This window comes from Prinia subflava, chromosome 2 (assembly GCF_021018805.1).
Source record: "Prinia subflava isolate CZ2003 ecotype Zambia chromosome 2, Cam_Psub_1.2, whole genome shotgun sequence".
In the NCBI taxonomy this organism is placed as follows: domain Eukaryota; kingdom Metazoa; phylum Chordata; class Aves; order Passeriformes; family Cisticolidae; genus Prinia; species Prinia subflava.
Window position 1 is genome coordinate 39,210,665 of NC_086248.1, and position 17,647 is coordinate 39,228,311.

The 17,647-nt window shown below is 39.6% G+C and overlaps 1 protein-coding gene across 10 annotated transcripts in view; it reads left to right on the top strand.

Moving 5' to 3' along the window:
• The first annotated feature begins 2,295 nt into the window (after positions 1-2,295).
• The window catches only part of FUT9 (fucosyltransferase 9), a 104,835-nt gene continuing 89,483 nt past the window's right edge, over positions 2,296-17,647 (top strand). For 3 of the 10 annotated variants that reach the window (XM_063389676.1, XM_063389673.1, XM_063389670.1), the window contains exons 1-2: positions 2,296-3,112; positions 12,391-12,481. Coding sequence is in view for 2 of the 10 variants with exons in the window: in XM_063389666.1 (XP_063245736.1) it covers positions 3,880-4,326 (447 nt within the window). In the remaining 8 variants the exon portion in view is untranslated. Of the gene's footprint in view, positions 3,113-3,725; positions 4,327-12,390; positions 12,482-17,647 lie in introns of those variants that run through there. The other 7 variants (XM_063389675.1, XM_063389669.1, XM_063389672.1 and 4 more) reach the window with 6 other exon arrangements.

The window sequence follows — 17,647 nt, forward strand, 5'->3', positions numbered from 1 at the left end:
GTCATAGCCATCTTTTGATCTCACTGGAGTTTGAGGCTTAGATGCAACATGGTGCCTTTAAAGACAGTGGTACCCCAGACCAGTCTGGATTCAAGAAATAAGTCCTTGCTTTGTCTTGGCCTGTTAGAGCAAAACACTTTTTCAGGATTGGCCCTATGAGTCATAGTGCAAAAGCATTTAATTTAAAATTTTAAATCTGATCATCCTGTATAATGTGAATCTGCTGTTTAGCAAACAGCTTTATTTAACAAAAATGGTACTATGCACATGCATGAAAAAACCCCAAGCCTAAGCCCAAAGCCAAACCCCAAGGTACCCTACTTCATAATAGATTACTTATTCTTACTTGATCTATGTTTACCCTTGATAAAATATATAGGGCAAACACAATTTTCTGTGAATAAAAAAAAGCTGTAATATAACCTCTTATCTTCATTTCCATATAGATAATATTTTAATAAGTGATTTCTTTTATTTTCTCTAAAATAAATACATTGACAGTATAAATATTCCTAAAAAAAGAGAGACTTAAATCACTCAAATATCAGAGTGTGTTCTGAGAGCATACAGTTCTTTCTCAGATTCAAATATTAACAATATTTGGCATTATTGGTTTGATTAAGTTAAACAAAGCCTCAGCCCGGGCTGAGTTCTCACTGTATGACACAGTTCTTGTCTCAGTCTAGAATCCTACTCCTTGTCCACAACTCTGCAAACTCCATCGAGTCCCTGTGCTCATCAAGGTCATTAAGGCTGATTGCATAGCTCCAGGTACTGGCATTAGGCAATCCCGCTGCAAACAGGGCCAATCTAAGGCAAGCCATACCTAATGAATGTCAAGAACAGCAAGCCAAAGGATGATAGATTTTTAAATGATGCACTTAACTCCCAAGCCAACAATCAATTACAAATAGGTAAATGCACACGGGACTCCCACAGGCATGAGTTCTGGGTCCTTTAAAATAAATGTGGACAAAAAGAGGAGTCCTATCCTTGCAAGCACTGATGGGACTAACATTATTGAAACAACATCAGTGGAAGAGCACACATTTAGGTACAGCATGTAAGAATTTCAGTAAGCTTTTAAATATTCTTTCTTTAAAAACATCTCACATAAACATTAAGATCATGTTAGAGATTTTTTTTTTTTACATAATTTTGATAAATATCTACTTTTAGAGTTGATTGAGAGTGGAATTGTTTCTTTTGTTTAATTTTTTTGTAATGTTGTTCCATTTCTTTTGACCCTGACAGAATCGTGCTTTTTTACTAACAAATTATCTATTAATATCTACATTTTCCATTATGTGGATAAAACCTATTACTGTGCTCTCAGAAAATATTTTGGAACATCCAGATAGAAGACAGCATAAGAGTATTTCCAGTCTAAGGTGGCAAGCTCAGCAGACAGGGTTTGCAAAGGCAATTAATATAGCAACAGTATAATCACAAAGGGCTTACATTTTATCTTCAATGAGAAAAAAACAATATTTACTGCAATTACAAAGGTTTTATAGAAGACATGAAACCTTGTATCTAAGAATAAACCAGTTCACTAAAATGACTTTGAAATGTAAAGGTTAATATTTGTATTCTTCATAAGCAAAATTCTGCTATAATTTTAAAACAGCTAAATCCCTGTACATAAACATTAATCCTTGCACAAATATATAAAGAGCTTGCAAGAATCTGAAGCAAGCCCTGTAATTTCCTGAAGAACTGACCAAATTTCAACAAAATAATTTTGGTGCAAAAAATTTCTGTGGGCCTACACCAGCTTGCTTTAATGTAAATTAGATTTGTAGTCAAAGATAGTAGAGGAAAGAGGAAAGATCTCATCTGAGGAAAGACAGGACCTCAACGGTTCATTTCCTATTCTGAATCTCAATGAAAAAAATGCATACACTCAGTCTCTCATTTCTCAGGAATGGCTCTAACTACCAGGCTACTATTACATTGTCCCTACTGAAGTAACTCATCAGCAACTCGAGAGCAAGTGAAAAACAAACAAAAATTAAGAATATTAAAACACTACATGAAATATACTAAACTCCTATATTAACTACATTAAAAAATATAAGCCAATTTCTTTGCCACTCATGCTAGATAAGATGATATTATTATCTATATAAAGCCAAAAGCTTTCCCAATGCTCAATTTCCCTTGTCTGACTACCTCCATTTCTCTTATTAGCCAAGATCCTGTGCTGGAGAAGGCAAAGGGGAGGGGTGGAGGGACAAACACAGGCAAAATAGCAAAAATCTGCAAGCTAGAGGGGCACTTAGATCTAATCTCAGGACCGAAATCAGAGAAGAAAAAAGCACTGGAAGATTAATTTGTTGAGTTTCTTTGCAAGAAGAAGTGGTTCAAAATGAGACATTAAGTTTTTCTCCAACTGACTTAAGTGATGGCCAGAACTGGACCTGTAATTTCCTTCCCCTTTTTGTATTTGGTAGCTTGGTTGAGCCTACAGTGACACAAGACATCCCCTAGCCAGGGGATGTAACCTGCCTTCTAGTGCATATTTTTTGCCAACAGCTGCAGGGAAACAGAGACAGGTCCCTGACCTTTTCTCAATAATCTTATGAAAAAGATGCATATTTTAGTACATTTTCCTGTTCCCTGAGAGTAATTTTTCTTGTTCCCAGGGAGTCCTCACTAGAATAGCTGCACTCAGAAATACCTTCACGTCAGCAGCAAGCTCACAACAGTTTTAACCAATTCCCATCATGGTTGTAGAAATACTTGCATTGTCCACAGTGAATTTTGGGTCAGGCCTCCCTTTCTGAATAAACCTGCTAAAAGACCAGACCTACTCTCTAAGTGACTGTAGCCCTTACAGCAAATCAGCAGTTTGTGGAGCTACGTGGAAATCTACCCAATCTCTCTCTTTCCTGGCTTCACAAGTGGGAGCTGTTGATACCTGCACAGCTCCTGGAACAAGGCACAGCAGAAGAGCACAGTAAGTTAATCTGCAAGCCATTCAGAAACGTCTAGGACAGAGACAGTGACACCAGGGAATCATATGTCTGCACGGAACATCTAGTAAATTGTTTACTTGGAGGGTTGATGAGAAACGTGCAAATGAACCTCTGAAGCAACTATTTGTCAGGTAAGGATACTAATGTGCTCTAATAAAAAGCAGTATGTTCTCCTCATTGCAGTATCTTTTCCCCAAATGTACTTGCAGCAGTTTATCAACATTATATAATGCAGGGAGAGTTCAGAGCAAGGATAAAGAGTTGATAGCCAGCTTTTGGTGTGCTTGTTTATTTGACTCTCTTGATTCATAGGTCTCCTCTTTACACAATGTACTTTGAGCTGTTTTTCCTTTTATTTTTCATGATCAGTATTACTCTTGATCCTAAATAAACATCCAAGAAATCCTTTAGATTTCAGGAGCAAGCTTGAAAGATTGCTTTTAAGAACTAATCATATGTATGGTTTGTTGTCAATGTCTATTGTATTCAGTGTTTCCCTCTTGTTTACTCTCATTTTTCCCTACCACAGAATCCTTTTTTCCCTCCTGCCGTGAGGGGGAAAAAAAACAAACCCACAAAAAAAAAAAAAAAAAAAAAAAAAAAAAAAAAAAAAAAAAAAAAAAAAACACCATAAGAAAGAGCAGGAAAGCTCTAGCAGTAAGGGAGCGGGTCTGGTGGTGGGGGGAAGAGGGAAGGGGGAATGGTGTGAATGCCCCGCGGGGGCAGCATCACGCCTGCCGTGGCCCCGGGGATCTCCGGGGACACCCTGCGGCGGAGAGCGCGGGGAGGGCACCGCAGGGGGACGGCGGCTCCGCGGCCAGGGGAGCGAGGGGCTGAGGAATGGCGGGGTGGATGGATGGATGGATGGATGGATGGATGAAGGATAACGGGTAGAGGGATGGAAGGGCGAGGGTCCGATGGATGGGAGAATGCGGGATGCAGGGATGAGGGATGGAGGGAGAAGGAGCAGAAGAATGAGAAAATAAAGGCTGAGGGACGAAAGGATGGAAGCGCCGAAGGACAGAGGGCTGCCGGAGCGAGCGCCCGAGCTTCCCAGCTGCTCTCCCCGCTCTGCGCGCCCCCGCGCCGCTCCCGGTCCCCCCCTCCTCCCCGCGCTCTCCGCCGCTGCGCGTGCCCGCGCCCGGGGCTGACTCTCCCTCGCATCCTCCTCCGGCGGCGGCGACGGCGGCAGCGCCGGGGATGGGCAGCGAGAGCGCGCCCAGGAGCAGCCCGGGCCCCGCCGCTCGCCACTGCTCCCGCGCCCGCTGCTGCTCCTGCCCCGCAGCCCCCCGCGCCCCGGGGGCAGCGCCGCCGCCGCGCCATCCGCAGCCCCCGCCTCGGACGGGTGAGTCACCGGGCCCTGCGCCCTCGCCCCGAAAAGCACCTGCCCTGCATCCCCCCGTTCCCGCTCCCGCGCCTCCCATCCCGGAGCGGCCCCGGGGATGGGGCTGGGCGAGCGGGGGGCCGCGGGGGAGACTCCGCGCTCCCGCCCTGCCCCCGCCCGGGGACCGAGGGTCCCGGCCCGCGATCGCGGAAGGTCCGCGGGGTGGCAGGGATGTCCTCGCAGCTCCGCCGGGATGCCGGGAAAGGGGCTCCCGCCCCGCTGCCCCTCCCGGGCACCGCTGCCCGCTGGCACGGGGCTCTGGCTCAGGCGTGCACGGACACCCCGGCAGCGCCGCTCCGCAGCCCGGGCCGGGGCACCCCTGAGCCCCCTGAGCCCGCACCCCCGGGGCGGCTCGGGGAGGGGGCAGCGCCTTAACTTTTGCGAGGGACCATCTGGAGGCGGGGAGGGAGGACCCAGCTCGGCAGAACTGGCGGCTTCCCCGGAGTGGCCCCGGGGGCGGGCGGCGGAGGGTCGCGGTGCCCCCGGAGCCCCCGGGGGACGCGAAGCGCGGCCCTTCCCGCGGGGCTGGGGGGCGGCTACGGGCAGGGCTCGGCGCTCAGATGGACTTTCGTAACACTCCCTCCACCAACATAACCAAATATATAAAGTGACTGGGCGGCGGGGGATAGAAGTCTGTGCTTGCTCTGCTTTCGCTGTCCAGAGCCGAGAGTGCAAACGGCGGGATGCTGTCTCTGAAAAGGGTTTTCTGGTTTTTATGTGTCATGATGCACACGGCTGGTGGTAGCTAGTGTAGTAACTATCTGTATCCCAATAGTTCTCTGTCGAAGGGTTGTTATGGCAGCGGCGCTCCCCGCGTCTTTTATTTTTTAATCTCTGGCACAGGATAAGGTTAAAGACCTGGAAAGTGCCTTAATCGAATATATATATATGTATATATATATATATAAAGCAGCCTCTTGCTTCTTTGCCAAGTAGACAACAAGTACAAATGTAAGATTCACACTCAATCTTCACTCCCTTCTCCAGAAGCTGGTGCTGTGATAACGCTAATGACTGGAGGAGGCTGGGGGAAAATGTCTTTCCCCCCACACCTAATTCCTGCTTTTTGCTAAATTTTGTTGGAATTTTTCCTTTATTGTGGCTTGTGCTTTTTCATGTGTTTCAGTGATGCTCTTTCATAGTGTTGTTTCTTACTTCCAGAGGATTCCTTAGTCCTGTGTTACACTGGGTAAAGGGATTCAAGTGGTCTTACATACAAGTAAAGCACATCATTTGCAAAATCTTGTAATTCTGTAGATTTTACTGTTCTGTACAAGTCACAGAATTATAGTTTTCTCCTTGTAAAGCAGAGAGCAAAATCTGTGAGACTCATTGAATGGTTTCAGCACATCTCACCTGCCACAGCTGGTGATAGTCTGAAACAATGAGATTTAAAGGTTATTATGGAAGTAAGTTTCTCTATTACCTTTAATGGTCAGCCTATTCTCAGTGAAAACACATACAGTTCTAAGGGAAACACTCTGATTCTGATTTCAGTTTAGTCAGCCCTTTGGACACAACGTTTAAACCCTGAAACCACTGAGGAGGATGGATGTTAAAAACACATAAAATTGGTAGTGGGTTATACTGCTTTGACATTTTTACTCTGCACTTTTCTAGATAGCATTTGTTGTCTTTGACCAGAGTTTGCTTGGGTAGAGATTGAGCAGTAAATGATAAGAACAGAGGATTTTGTTCTGGTAGCTCCTGCATTTTTATTTCCGCCAGAATATTTGAAGACTGATATTGATATTGCAGAATGAAATGTTATTGAATTTTGATATCTTGTTTCCAATTGTACATTTTGAAATGTTTGGCTTATCAGTAGGAAAACAACACAAATGGGTAAATGTTTATTTAAGGATGAAAAAATGCTGTCCCAGTGTGACTCATGTGTAGAAACAGGCTAGATTCAGGTTAAATAACTGAACTAAAATAATGTAGTGCAAGTGATCCGTAACTAATTTTCACTGTTTATAATGGAAACACGCACTCTTATCTTGGAGTTAGAATTTAGAGATGCTGGAAGAGAGATGAAGAACAGCAAAATACATATATTTAATGAGAGACTAAACTGTTGATAAACATCAGATATTTCAGAGGGAATGCAAGCAGATTTCTTAGTATAACTTCGGTCACGATTCTGATCCCAGCTAAATCAGTATGAGATTCTCCCCAGGCACTGCTGTGAGCAGAATAAAAGACAACCCTGCCATCCGTTTTTGAGAAATGGAGATCATTGTATTTTTCCCCATTATCATAGCTTGAAGGGTTTATTTTTTCATCTCATATGGAATATCCCACACTTTACCTTCCTAAGCAGAAGTTAGGCCTACAGTTCTTACCTGCCCAGACAGCTCAGCTGAGATAAATTTTGTGAGAAAGAATAATACGTGTTTTGCTAGGGGCAGTTTTATTGTGACCAAATAATAGTCGTTTACTGGAAAAAATGTTTGATTTTGAATGATATTTTCATATCTGATATCACTGAAATTTCATGTTGGGGGTGGGAATAACAAGTTTCTTAAAATGGCATCATTTGCTTTCAGGTTCTGATATGAAAGGACTAGATTCATTTAATCAAGATGGAAGATAGATGTTTCTATCTTTAGTGATTAAAAATATCCTTAGTGATTTAAAAATAACCTTAAGTCGTAATGAAGAAAAGACAAATTTGGACACTCTGAAAAGGGTTACAAATAAAGTTATTTGATACTAATGAACCAACAGATTGCACTTATTTAACACCAGACAGAGGTAAAATGGAACAAAAAAATAAAGCTGGCAAAAACAAGTCATGGGAAAAGGTACAGTATAAATCCTGAAAGACTTTGCAAAAATTGCCCAAGAGACTCCAACACTAACTTTGACTCCCTGTGGTAGTGAAATGGAAAAAGCCCCCTTGACTTCAGTAAACATTAATAGCATGAATGTATGCTAAGACAGGAGATGGGTAATTCAACTAGAATTCAGAGTGATAGTTACTGAAATCAGATTAGAAATGTATGAGCTTTCTTCAGTTAGGAGGAAGTCCTGACTTCACTGAAAATGAATTGGAGGCTTGCTATCTATTTCTCAAGGCCAAAATGTCAACCTGAGAATAATGTTTCAAGTGACTTTTGGAAAATTGTGGCAGGTTATAGTTAATCTGGTTTTAATCTGTGTGATATTCTAGTGAAATGATGATACCTTCTCCAAGCTCAAATTATTAATTAGTTATTAGTAACCATTTTCCCTTTCTTTTTTTTAAATGTCAGTTTTTCAGAAATGGCAAGAAATACAAAACAGTCTTCCTGCAAGACTGCACTCATAAGCTGAATAATTCAAAGCCTGTACTGTCATAGTACCATCAAATTTTTAATATGATGCTGTCAAAGTCATAAAAAACCAAAATCAAATGTGACATCATAGAAGACAACATATATAGCTGACATGACATCGAAATGTTTTAATTTCCCCACATTATATCTAGTGGTTAATGAAGACAGACTTTCCTCTCCTTCCTCTGAGGAAACTCCTAATACAACATACTTAATGTTCAGAAAAAAAATTATTTTCATAAAAACATATACAAGTTTTTTGAAGAGAAGTCCTGAACATAAAGGAGGTGCAATCGTTTAAGAGATAATGCAAAGCCTTCACTGCAAAACAGAACTGAGAAAATTTGTGGCTGATAAGAAAAAAAAAATTATTGTTAGACAAATTTTCTAAAATATGGTAGATATTATCTCAACAAAGGACATTTTATTAACTGTTCCTAATTATGGTTGAACCTCTGTCTAAAAAAAGAGACAAAGTCACCCTTGCCCTCAAAAAATACAGTGATTTCTTTCTCCAAAAAGAAATATTTTTCTGCTGTTTTTTTTCCTAAATTAAGTATATTTAATACCAATGAAAAGTACAAAGTGCCAGGTTAGCAGAAGTGGAAAATGAAGCTGTTTTCACCCATCCTTTGTGGAGCACAGGAAGCAACAGTGCAGTGTGGTGATCCCAGAATGATCTGCCATTCCAACCTGGTTTGGCTAGCTTCTGGACATGGAGAAAATGTTTGCCCACTGAGATCTTCCAGGTGGCTAAGGACCAGTTTGTTCCAAGTGATCAATGTACTGAGGAAATTCATCTGGAATAGGATTTTAGTTGATAACCTCAGCCTCTGTCTTCCTCAAAGAAACCAGCCCTGGTTGTGACTCCATGGGGACCTGACTGGATCCTGCAAGGAGCTCAGCATCAGCGCTTCCACAAGCGCCAAGGGCCTGTTCAGGATCCTCTAGGAAATGGAGTGAAATACCAGTTCATTTCACACAGGCCATAAACCAGCTTTCAAATCTCAATGATTTTCCGTCACTACTGCATGTCGGCTGTATTTGAATCAGTGAACTAAAGGTGAAAGGCCCCAAAAATGTGATTACCAGTCCTCTGAGACATTTAGTTCTTCAAGGATAGCTTACTGCAAATATTTACTTGTATTTCAGAAACTGGGGCAGAGAGAAATTAATTAACAACTCACAAATATTTTTATTTTGTTCTAAAAAGTGCTTTCACACTTTTTTTTTTTTTTTTTTCTTTGTAAAGAGACTGTAAATGTCAGATATTTGATTCTGGAATATATATATAATCTGTGAGCAAACGGCTTCACAGATTTGTATTCCTTTACCACATAATGCTGCATTTTTGATCTGACATATATTTTGATCTAACCGTACGCTCCCATACTTGGCTAAACTGAAACATTCTAATACTAATATTTGGAGTGTTGGGTTTTTCCCCCCATATCTGCCACTAGAACATCAAATAAATACATAAATGTAAAAACAAGTGTAGATGTATATAAACATCGTTATTTATCATGATTTTTATGTAAAATGGCTTATTTTGTCTAATTTAAGCCTAGTACTCTTTTGGGAAAAAGAATCAGCTTAAAACTATTGTAATCATTTTATGCTACAGTCCAAATCTACTATGTAAATAATGCTACTGAATTAAGGAAAGACATCAACACTGAAAATGAATATTTAATTAATAATCCATCTGTTCAAAGGTCTCTGGTCTTTTCCACAGATATCTTCTTCCTCTTCTTAGTTTATCCAGGACAGCTACTACGGGAATTTCAAACTGAGAAAGTGTGTTAGAGCTGAAATTGCAGGAAAGCCTGTTTTCCCATTCCAGTGTTAGAATAGAGGTGAGGGGCAGGGATCCATAAGGTCTAAACTTTGAAGGTCACAATAACATAAAACGTATGCTTCCTTCAAAAGTATTTTTCTCATTGACGCAATGATGAATATGGGCTTTTTTAAAATACAGAATATTGGGGAGGGGGGAAGGTTGTGGGACAAATTTGTATTTATCAAGAGCCTTTATTTTTAAAACTGAGCAGCATTAACTCCCTGTATTCAAAGACTTTCTTCAAATGAGTCACCACATCTTGTGAAGTCAGGTACCAAGAGCAGTACCCAGAGCAGATTACTAACCAAGGACAGATGGATGCAGGTGGCAAGGAGACCAGACACCACAGGGTGAAGCAGGCTCACAAAGCAACAAAACCAGTTTTCTTTGTTTATCAGCATGACATTTCAAATTTCAAATATCTCCTTTTGAAATAAAAGACACAGATTTAGAAGCCCTCAAAAAACAGTTTCTTCACCAAGACATTTTGGATAGAATAAAAGATATTGTGTGAGTATTGTAATAGACATACCATCATATCAGAAACAATTTTTTTTTGAGGGTTTGTGGGTTTTTTTGGTTTTTTGTTTGTTTGTTTGTTTGTTTTTGGGTTTTTGTTTTGTTTGTTTTTTTTTGAGGTGTTTTTTTGAGGTTTTTCTTTCAAACTAAACCCAGCAAAATTATTTCAGTTTTGGGAAGCAAAATGTGTGGAACTCATATTCTGACAGGATAGGATTTCAGTAAAGTTTCTTCCATGGCTAAAACTAGAGAAGAAACACCTTCCTTGAAATTAAGGTTGTAGTGAATGAAAGCATCAATCCCAAAATTATTTGTGTAGATGCAAACCACACGGAGTGTGTGTATTCCAATAAATTAACTGATTGTGTACATCAAGTTATTCATGTGGCACGTACTTTAAATTTATCAGAGTTGAGTCCTTGCTGTTTGGCAAAGCAGTGAAAACCTTGTCTTAGAGGGAGAAGGTTGAACTTTTGGTAGAAATTGATCTGGAATTCTCTTATCAAGTTTATTTTTCAATGGAAATAGTTCATACTTTGGAATTAGAATTGGCATAAGTGTGGGTGAATAATAGAAGACCACTAATTTAACTTGAAAAACAGAAAAACATAAAGTCTACAATTACCATTGTAATGGGAAATATTTACAGCCACTACTGCTGAGTATTGCATTTAAAGGGAATGAGAGGACACCCAACTACACTTAGAAAGCAATCAAATTATTTCCTGTATGTTATATTTGGAATAAAATTTATCAGCCAAGGCTACCAACTTAGGCTATACTGATTTTATGATTTATTTAAGCTGACAATAGAAGATTTTCACAACCTAGCTGCTTAAGACTGTTGTTCAGCAATTCTAAATACCCGTGGTTTAAAGGCCAATGTTTAAACATAATGAAGTAAGATTGCTCTGACACAAATGCTAATTAGTTTCTTGCAACTACCAGACTTAAAAAAGAGTTTTTAAGCAACCTCATTTAGATGAATGGAGAAAGAAAATGCAGTAGTATTCAACAAATGGCTTTTGGCAACATAACAACCTTGCTAATTCTAGAACTTGCAATACTTAGGAGACTTTGCAGTGAGAATGTTTGTCACAAACAACATTCACCTCAACCAGCTACACTGAGACGGCTGATGTCCTACATTCAGTGTTGGGACTGGTGTTAGGGTTGGAAGGTAGGAGCTTAGGGAAGGGATTGAACTTCACTGCCTGGATGTTCTCCATGGCTTTCCTACAGATGCTTACCAGCCACCCTTTCTGGGCAGCATGCCGGGTGAGCAGAGGAACGACCAGCTGCCTCCCCAGCAGAGCTTCCTGGGGAACACAGGCAGAATTCCCAATTATTTCACCTCACTGAGCCTCAATACTGTGTGTATAGCTTCTCGACCTGCTGGACCTCCAGCACTGGCCTGCATGCCCACCTGCAACAAGCTGACAGTATTTGAGATTCCAACTAATGAATATTTAGGGAGAAAGGGATGAGAAATTTTAAGATTACATTTAAAATATTTTGTCATTTAAAATGCATATAACTAGAATGTGTTTCCTTAAGGCCCCCTTGAGATTAAAAGTCTTTTTTCCACAGACATCCTAGGGAAGGCATGTACAAATAGATGAGAGTATCTGTATTTTTAAACCAATCATAACAAAAAAAAAAATAACCACCATAATTACATCTGGTTTATAGATCTTTCCAGACAATAGACGCTTAAGCCTTGCATGGCAAGTGGTGCCAGTATTCAGTGGGAAGGAACCTCAAACTGCTTGCACTGGAGTGAAACACAGCAGCCCTGCAATGAAACTCAAGGCTGAGAATTTTTATACAGTCAATAAAATCCAGCATGCGCTTGAAAATAATTTAATTTCACGCAATCAATGAAATAAATAGAAAGATGGCTGCTATGTGTGTGTACATGCAAACTACAGTATGAATTAATCAACTCAATTCAATAAAAGGAGAGAAGTAGACTCTGTTATGTTAATAATGAAGCACTCAGCCATTTGAAAAGCTGATTCATTTATGGAACTATTTCAGTTTAACCACTTCGCCAAAAGAACAAAAACATAAATTGAATGTTTAAGAAGTGGACCTTTTTTCAGCCAGTAATTCTACTTGAGGTCAACTTAGTGGTAGATAAATTTAAAAGATTTATTATAATAAAACCAAACCAATTTGCTACTTCTTTATAATGGAAAGGACACTGCAGTGGAAAGGTATTTCAGAGGAGAAACCTTACAAATTTTTCAAACCAATTTTTCTTGAAATTTGCACAATTCCAAGTTTTGGGATCTTTTTTTTTGTCTGCAAAAATACCAAGTTGTCTTCCACTCTTCCCAGGAAAAAACCTTTCATGCAGCTGTAGATCTACAGGAATTGTATCATGTCCTGCTAGAAGTTACTGGGAAAACCTGCAGCTTTCTCTGTTAAGGTATGGAATGGCAGTAGTTTATTCTGATGAACAGAATCACTGTGTCTTAACCATAAAATTAGTCTTTATATATATACATGTGTGTGTGTGTATACATTATTCTTGTGTGTATATATTATTCTTGTATATATATATATGCACACATATATATAAATATATATACATATATATGCACACATATGTATAAATATATATACATATTATACACACACACATATATATATATGCACACACACTTATAAAGGAATATGCATCTATGTAAAGTATATATATATATGCAGATACACACAAATATATACTTCTGTTCTTCCTGGTCTGCAATAGCAGCTGATCTCCACAGGCACTTTACCTGGTTAAAATCCTCCTCCCTGAAACTCAGCAGTTTTTGGAGTTTTTTTCCCAATAGAGCAATTTTCTCAGTTGGATTTATGAAGTGACTTTTTTTCCTTGAACTTTTTTGGATTGGCCTAAATTGTAATTCTTTTTGCTCGCATTGCTATGCAGATATTTGTTCCTTTCGCTGGGCTGTTATAGAATAATTTTGATGTTTGTGTCCTGTTTTTGCCAGTGCTTAATGCCATGTAATGGTTATGGATTATCTATGGTTTTCAGGTGAGTAGAAAAAACTCCAGAATTATTCTTCCCTGGAGGTCAGAGAAGCACAGCTACAAGTGGAAACTAAGGCTCAAAGTTCCCAATCCCCAGCTCCAGCCATGCCTCTTTGTATAGTACAAAATTAGTTTAGCACAGATTTTCCCCAAAATATGGGCAACAATTTTGATGGCATGAAGGGGAGGTAATGTGAGATAATAACAGGCTATTTCACCAGCAATGAGTAAAGGCTAATATAGACTTGAGAAGATAGTCTCTGATCAGTCTAGATAGCTATCTACTGGCATTTATACATTTGAATACATACAAAATTATATATATATATATATATATATGGTGTGTATATATTTTTAAGCTTTCTATAAACTATTGCTTGAAAAAAATATTTTCCTCCTGATTCATTACCACCTGTTTTCCTTTCTAGTTTGTTCCCATTTAGTCATTACTTCACATTTCCTTAACTTCTGTGAAACTTTCTCCCTGCATTTTGTTCCTCATTTTTGTTTTATTTCACTTCTTAATTTACATCTTGTTCTTGTATCATTTCCCCAATTATTCCTTCTTACTTTATTATTGAAAAGTTCTTTTATTTGCCCTAGGGAGAAAAAGAAATGGGAGACATTTTAAGCTTTTCAGTAACAATTATCTGTGATGAACGAGAGCAAAATCCACACAGAGACTTAAAGGCTTTAGGCAGCAGAAAATGTGACTTGGATGTTTTTGTCTATATTAGCAACCAATCCAGCACAATAGGAGCAGAGCAGTAGATCAAAACATCTGGTGTGGAGGTCCTTATTTTTAAGCATGATCAATATGTTTTACCACAGACTAGATCCAGTTTGTTGTCTCAGACAAAATGCTATTACCTTGAAAGTAGTTTGAGGCTATTTGAAGGACAAATTAGTTCAGATCCTTTTGTCCCCACTGCAGGTTACAGTACATTTGGTACAGACTGTAAACAGAGCTTCCAGTTTACTTTGCTTCAACAGAAATCTAATCCATGCACGCCAAGGCTGCTTCCAAACCTAACCCATGTGTGGCAATTGGGATTCACTGCAAACCAACACCATGTCTACCCGTCAAATGGAAGTCTCCAAGGTTCCCAGCAACAAACACCACCACCTCGTCCTGAAACTGCACATTCCTAACTCAGTTCTTAGCCTTAAAATTTTTATTTGCTTCAGTCCTCAGAAGAACCTTAAGTCTTCTGAAAAGTGAACAAGTCTGAGAACCATAAATATGTCATTGTTCTGGCTCATGGACCAAGTACTGCAATCAGTTATTCATTCCTTGGGCAGCTGTGTCAGGCACTAGGCTAAAGTCATTCACCACTTCTTTGTGGGCAAATAAATACTTATTTCCCTCATTCTGATCGTGGTTCCCACAGGTGTGTTTCAGTACAGTCTCTGGGAGTAGTAGGTTGCAGTGCCACAGCTACAGGAGGGAATCAGCAGAATTGAACTGAGACTGTCAGTATTTTGGCTACCAAATCTAATCACAATATCATTAGGAGAACACCAGCACATCTCTCATTCTTTTATTTTAAAAGAAAGTTTAAACTTATACAGGGTGTTGAATTTCTGTCTGGGTAAAATTTAAAACAGAGTTTGTGACTTACACTCTCCTGTGTACCAAAGTTCCTTTTCAGTGCCACGACATTACATAGTTCTCTGTGTTTCCCTCTGCCCAGGCTGTACCACTTACCTTCCTGAGGGATGCCCCTACACCTCATAAAACATGGATGCTTCATCCAGCAGGGGGGCAAGACACCAAAAGGGATGTAGTGAATTGTTCTGCTTTTAGAACCCTAACACGTTTTTGGATGCAACCATCAAGCATTACAATGTCTAGCTGAGAGGTACTTTGTTTATGAAGACTTTCTCTACCCTGAGTTAGGCTTCCTGCACAAAGCACAGGAGATAGATGGCTAAGAGGGGCAACCAGAAAAATCATCAAGCAGAAGGAGGAACAGCTCAAAGAAAATATGGTGGGACAGTAATATACATAAAACCTACACTTTTAAGGTGTCTCCTTTCAGCACTGGGGAGGTCTCTACTGTCCCTTGAAAATAAACGTATAAGACCCATCTGCCTTTTTTCCAAAATTATTAGAACATGTTGCTAATTGATGCCCAAATATCCAGTGATTAGAGCACTTACCACTGAGGTGGATGACCTTTTAAACACATAAACACACTCCTGAGTTGAGGAAAAAATTCACTCATAGGCACTTTCAGGTCAGAAATGTGCCCTAGCTACTCACTGAATGGTTATTTTGGGATGAAGTTAGTGACTTTCTCCCCTTGAAACCTTGCCAATTTGGATAATTGATTAAATAGCTAATGGAGCAAGAGCTTAAACCTGACCCCCTTTCTTCACAGAACACCAGACTAACATTGGTCTGTGGAGTGAATTGCTTGCTATTTGGCTGAATAAATATTTAAAAGCAAACTGAATAGTTCCAAGAGAGGAAAATTAAAAAGTTGTCTTGTCAAATAACAAATGCTTTCTGGTTAATGGGAACCTCCTGGGAGGCAGACAGTCTTATACTCTCTGTAGATCAGTGTGGGCTTATCAGTTTCCCAAGAGGGAATTTAATTTTCTGAAGTTTCAGAAAGTCTTGCTTCTATTTTTTTTTCCCTCCCATTCATGTGGCCTCTGCTCTGGCAAGCATGTTCTCAGAAAACGTAGTGGTTCTCTCTGTGGAGACTGTGAGACTGCTACCTCTAGAAAACAAATTTGGGGTCCAAGAACCTTGGCAGGGTCAGGGCTTGAGGGAGCTGGTGCAGAGCACCGTGAGCTTGGATTGTGCTGCAGCTCTCTGGAGGCTGGAAAGTGTCAGTGGTACCTGAATGCTTAACCTGGTATTGTGCGAAGTCGCTACTGAATCCCTTGATAGAGCTGGTAGTCCATTTCAGGGCATTAGAAAGGCACACTTAGAAATACAGGAAGGTACAAATAATGGAAATATTTCATAAATTTAACATTTTAGAGCAAAATCTTAGTACCCAGTTTGGGCAACTAAAGATCTCTCTGGTTTCACATAGGAGATACAGTGTGTGAGTGATAATATAGCTTTCCATTATGACTTCTCTACTTTGTCTCCATTTATTGTCAGAAGGTGTTCAAGTGGCAAAAGCATAAAATAAGCTAATGTTCAAAGGAGTAGAAAAATGTTATCATTCAGGGAATTAGGCTTCAGATGAGAGTTAGTATCACTTCCCATAATTAGTTTTGACAGACTATTTACTTAAAAAGATCTTTACCAGTCTTTTACCAGTTGCTCTTCCTATTGAAGACTTTTAAGTCTTTATGGGTCCTCTGTCCTTGAAAGCATCTCCGAATTAACTTGATAACTCAACTTAATCTAGTATATCTTTTACATTTTATTTTACACAGGTTTCTGTAACACTAAAACTGATTTGCTGTTACCCTTAAAAATATAATTTATTCAAGTTCAGCTAGGCATTTGTACTTTCTAATGCTCCTTGCGCAATTTTCAAATCATAGATATAATTCCAGAGAAAACTCTGTTTGTGGCAAGTCTTCCCTGTTGTGGAAAATGGAAGAAATCAAACACTTGACATTTATTATTCCCTGTTTAGAATGAAACCTTTCTGAAGCAGGATAAGGCTGACAAGAGCATTAGAATTTCCCAAATATTTATTTTGTCAACGTCTGCAAAATTATCTGCAATCTGTTGGTGGTAGGCAGGCAGTAAGCTGTTTCACCTGTTAACCTTTTACAACTTCCTCCAACCCAAAGCAATGTGTTTTCACACACACAAAAAACCTATCTAAGCTTTAACAGGTAGGAAAACGTTATTTTTCTGATTATAATGTGTAGCTTCATTGTTACATGTGTAGCTCCTTCTGGATGAGCACCCTGCAATTCTTGGATAGACCAATTTTGCCTTGTGCTATTGCTGGATTTACAGTCCAGTGACTAGAATATATCTATTCCACAATATATTAATCTGTCACATTATTCTTGGGTTCATGTTCTACGTATTCTTGGGTCTCTCTGTGAGTTCTGCAAAGTCTATCTTTTCTTTCTGAAGCACAGATATGCCAGAACAGCGTAGAGATCCTGCTAGAGTCAAATCCTCAGCTATGGATTTGGTGCACATTAATACATATGGGAAAGCCAACTTTAAATATTTGCATTTCAAAATCCCCGAGTTTTCTTTAAAGTCAATGAGTTAAGATAGAGGTGTGCTTCTGACAGTCAAGTATTTAATTAATTTGAAAGACAGCCTAACTTTCCATGTGACGTCACCTAAATTTTAGGTTTAAGTATTTTAAACCCCATATTTTTTTCTGCTTTTTGTTACTAGCAATCTGGCACCTGCACCTAGTAAACTGCACCTTTCTTTCTCATCTTCTGTACCTTCCCATCTTTTCTAGCAGTATTTTATCCCTCAGGGTCATGACCTTACTTGTAATATTATATATAATTGACCCAAAGTTGTGAGCCTGGAGAGGTTCAAAATGCACTCATGAGTGGTTTTTTCCCCTCAGATAACTTTAGCCACCAAGAAGTCAGCTAACCTTCA